General features: G+C 62.4%; 1 protein-coding gene across 2 annotated transcripts in view; it reads left to right on the forward strand.

The window, feature by feature from the left end:
• The window catches only part of ACOT7 (acyl-CoA thioesterase 7), a 73150-nt gene that overhangs the window by 54273 nt on the left and 14808 nt on the right, over nt 1-4069 (forward strand). For both annotated transcript variants that reach the window (XM_006766760.2, XM_006766761.2), the window contains one exon: nt 3513-3629. In XM_006766760.2, coding sequence (XP_006766823.1) covers nt 3513-3629 — 117 coding nt within the window. The remainder of the gene's footprint in view (nt 1-3512; nt 3630-4069) is intronic.

Raw genomic sequence — 4069 nt, forward strand, 5'->3', positions numbered from 1 at the left:
GGATGGGTCTCCTGCACACACGGCGGCCTGGTCCCGGCTCCATGCAGGGTTCGCCTGCCCTCCTTCCCCTGCCGCCTCGCTCACAACAGGGCAGGCACTGATCCCCACTCAGCAGCCGGCAGATTTAACAGGGACTGTCTCAAGTTCCCTTGGACAGTGAGCGACCAAATGCAGCAGCCCTTCCCCCAACCCCTGGTCTGCGATGCTCGGCCCCCGGGAGCCACGGTCCGGCTGTGCCCGAGGCCTCTGCAGACTTCCCGCTTTTGACGTTTTGATGTTAGAAACCTATCATCTTTACCACACTGCCCATTAATTGCCAAAAATCATCCTTATTGATTACCTTTAGTGCTCCTCTGCCCTTGGTCCGGTGCACAGAGGTGCCCGCAGGTCCGTGTGGAGCCTGGGAGGGAGGCCAGACTGTGTGGGGAGGAGGCTGTCACTCCGGCCCCTGGAGTGACCGTGTGGTCACCACGGGGCTCCTCACCATGGCTGCACTTACTACCGTTGCCTTCATCTCAGGGGCTGGCCCCACACTCCGTCCCCGGAATTAAATGTAGAGACGGGGCATTTCAAATCGCCGCCCACAGCGCGGCTGCTGTGGGTCTGTCGGCAAGCGCGGCCCCGTCAGCCAGTCGGGCCGGGAAAGGAACTGAAGCCTCTTTCAGGCCACTCAGCGCGTGGTTGATACTTCAGAAAACAAACCTGTGGGCGGTTAGATGTTACCTCTGCTGCCGATGTTTGTCTATATGTTGGTGGCCAAGCAAGTCTTGTTTTTTCTTTCTAACCCTGATGAGTGCAGTGTTCGGGGAGCAGGTCTACACTTTCGCCGTCATAGTTCACATGGCGAACCCCGGTAATCAGGGTAGATTGTAGGGCTCGCTACACGGAGAGCTCAATGCTGGCCTCAGAAGGCTCTGTCGCACGTGACGCAGGGGCCTGGGCGCTCGGCCAGGGCTGCCGGGCTGACAGCGGGAGCGCCAGCGGCCCACGCCTCCCGTCCGCCCGGGCTCGCGGCCACGCTCTGGCGCACTCGGCCCTGCGCTGTTCTTAGGAGCAGTGACGCCTGTGGGACCCCCACCGGCATTTCCGGTCAATGGGGCCGCACCCCCGCTCCCGGGGGCAGGTTCTGACTCCTTCCGCTCACACCTCCATCCTCACCGGCCCCGCCTACAGGGACACAGGGAGGGCTCGTTGTATCTTCTGTTCTCAACATCCATTCCAGCTCAGGGTTCCTTCCTGTCCACCGCCTCGCCTGCCCGCCTGCCCCAACTGACCCCCTGGCCGATGACGCCGCCTGGCGGCCGGAGCTGGCCGCACAGCCCGTGGCCTTCCACCTACAGGCCATCACACTTCCCCAGTCGCCGTGGCCTTGAGCGCCCCTTTCCGTAGTCGCCCCACAGCTCGGAATCCACCTGGAGCCCGCCTCGCAGTCGTGGATGGAGAGGCAGCGCCGTGCGGCCTCGTGCCCGTGGTCGTGGGCTGGTCCTACTCTTCCTGCGCGAGCTCTGTGGCCTCTGTGCCTCCGGCTGCTGTCCGGCCGGCCGGCCAGCACTCACTCCCCCACCGCAGGCTCACTGCACGCCCTCCAGCGCTGACCTCCGGGCCTGAGCCTTGCCGTAGTTGGAAGAGGGGATGCTGACACCTCAGCCGACCGAGCGGGGCGCCCGCCACCCACCGAGCCAAGCGCCGTGGTCCTCAGTGGCACCTTCTGTGAGAGTCGTGGTAATGGAAGCCCACTTTCTTAAAGTCAAGGACACTCGTTACAAAGAACAACCCTTTTTATTCTGGAAATGCTCAGTATGCAGACGCGGAGAGGAGAGCGGCCTCCCTGCCTCCAGGTCCTGGGAAGCGGTGTCCCCGATACCTGTGAGGCCCGGAGGCTCAGCTGTGGCCGCCAGGGCAGCACGAGCTCCTGGCCTCTCCGTGACCTGGTATTTATTTTGTTTTCCCCACACGGCAAAGCGGTAACGATCGCATGTCTACACATGGGCAGGTTCCTCATACACACCAGACCCCACGCTGGTGGCTCGGGCCCTCGTCCGAGTGGCGTGGCGTCGGCATTTGTCTGCCGCCCTCCCTGCAGGCTCCCTGGGAGCCCACTTTCCTGGACGGGGGCTGGCTCTGCCTCTCTGACCGGGAGCCCCTGTGTCCTGGGTGGGTCTGTGACTACGATTTCCGGGAGCTGGGAGCTGACCAGTACCCTTTGCTGCTTTCCTGGGGACAGTCTCCGTAGCGCAACTGAAGGGCATGTTTAAGCTGTGAATGTGAAGTAAGCATCATGTGCTGTGCTGGGGTGCGAGATCGGGGCGGGAGCTAGCAGGTGTGCTGTCGGGATTCTGTCCAGCAGGCGGGGCCGGCCGGTGCAGCCTGCCTTTCTGACTGTGTTTTCTAGAAGAGTTGTTGAGAGGAAGTCACAGACCTCACAATTCACACCACCAGTCACTGGTTTTCAGTGTAATCAGCTACACTGCCACCACCACCAGCAACTTAGGGCATTGTCGTAACCCCAAAGAGACACTCATACCCATGAGTAGGCCCTCCCCTCCCCTGCTCCCCAGCCTCGGACAACCACGGACCTACTTCCTGTCTCGGGGCCTGCCTGTCCGGGCACCTCGCACGCATGGAGCCACGCAGCGCCTGGCCTTTGTGCCTGCTCTCGCTCAGCGTCGTTTTCAGGCTCTCCCATGTGTAGGGTGTCGGTTCTTTGTCTGTTTTTATTGCACGGACGGGCTGTCCTTCGTCCCCTCATCGGTGGGGGGACATCCCGGTCTGGCTGCTGGGAGACGCCGTCGTGAGATCCGCACGCGGGGGTGATCTGCTTTCCGTTCTCACGGGTGCACCGGGGCGGGCTGGCTGCCTCGTGTGGCGCGGAGCTGGCCTTTGGTGAAACTCCCACTTACCTCCAGAGTGGCTGCGGTCGCACCCCTTTCCATCCCCAGCAGCTCCGAGGGTCCGACTCCACCCGTCCTCCCCGCACTGGGACCTGACTTCGGTGCAGCCACTCAGGAAGGACACTGTCCTGGCAGGAGACATCTCTGGAGAGGGCAGGACAAAGGACTGTATTTTGTTATTGACCTAGGACTTCAGCTGGGTCATTTTCAAAAGCTCCTGGAGGCCCAGCCGGTGTGGCTCAGTGGTTGAGCACTGTCCCGAGTATCAGGAGGCCCCCAGTTCAATTCCCGGTCAGGGCACACGCCCGGGCTGCAGACTGGATCTCCAGTAGGGGGCGTGCAGGAGGCAGCCCATTGGTGTTTCTCTCTCATCAATGTTTCTACCTTGCTCTCCCTCTCCCTTCCTCTCTCTCTAAAATCAAAACATATTTAAAAACAATTTTAAAAAGCTCCTGAGGAAGCCAGGCTTCCACCAGCCTCCCCAGTCCCCATGCCTGCCCGCCCCCAGCGCCGTGCAGCCCCCGCTGGTGGGAGCTGGGAGGGCTTGGTGTTCACACCTTGTTCCCTGTGGGAAGCAGCTCCCTGCCCGTCTCACCTGCCTCGTGCCTCTTTTCTGCGCAGGCGTCACCATGAAGCTCATGGACGAGGTGGCCGGCATCGTGGCCGCACGGCACTGCAAGACCAACATAGTCACGGCTTCTGTGGACGCCATCAACTTTCACGACAAGATCAGAAAAGGTAACAGCGCTCTGCCCACAGGGAGGGTGCCTGCGGCCGCCTGGGGCCCTGGCGCCATTAGCTTCTGGTTCACACCAGGGTGGCCCGGCCCTGGCGTCTGCCCTTCGCCACGGGAAGCAGAGGCCAGGCTCGCGCTCTGTCCCGGGGAGGCAGCTGAAGCCCAGGGTTCGCCGAAATGACTTCATTCTGGTGAAGGCTGTCCCTCCGACGGGATGGGAGCCTGGGTCCTGCTGGAGCAGCAGAAACTCCTGCTCTTAAAGCGCCCCACGAGCGGAGTGGGCGGAGCCGCGGAGATGCTACGCTCACTGTAGCCGCCCATTGTTTGCCTTGCTCTCCTCTCCGGGAGGAGCGGGTGGTCTGTGGGGTAAGCAGCAGGCTCGTGCAGAGGAGCCCCCGGAGCCTCGGCCGCCTGCCCGCCCCCCCCCTTCCCCAGGGGCAGT

Source organism: Myotis davidii, unplaced genomic scaffold, assembly GCF_000327345.1.
Source record: "Myotis davidii unplaced genomic scaffold, ASM32734v1 scaffold299, whole genome shotgun sequence".
Classification (NCBI taxonomy): Eukaryota; Metazoa; Chordata; class Mammalia; order Chiroptera; family Vespertilionidae; genus Myotis; species Myotis davidii.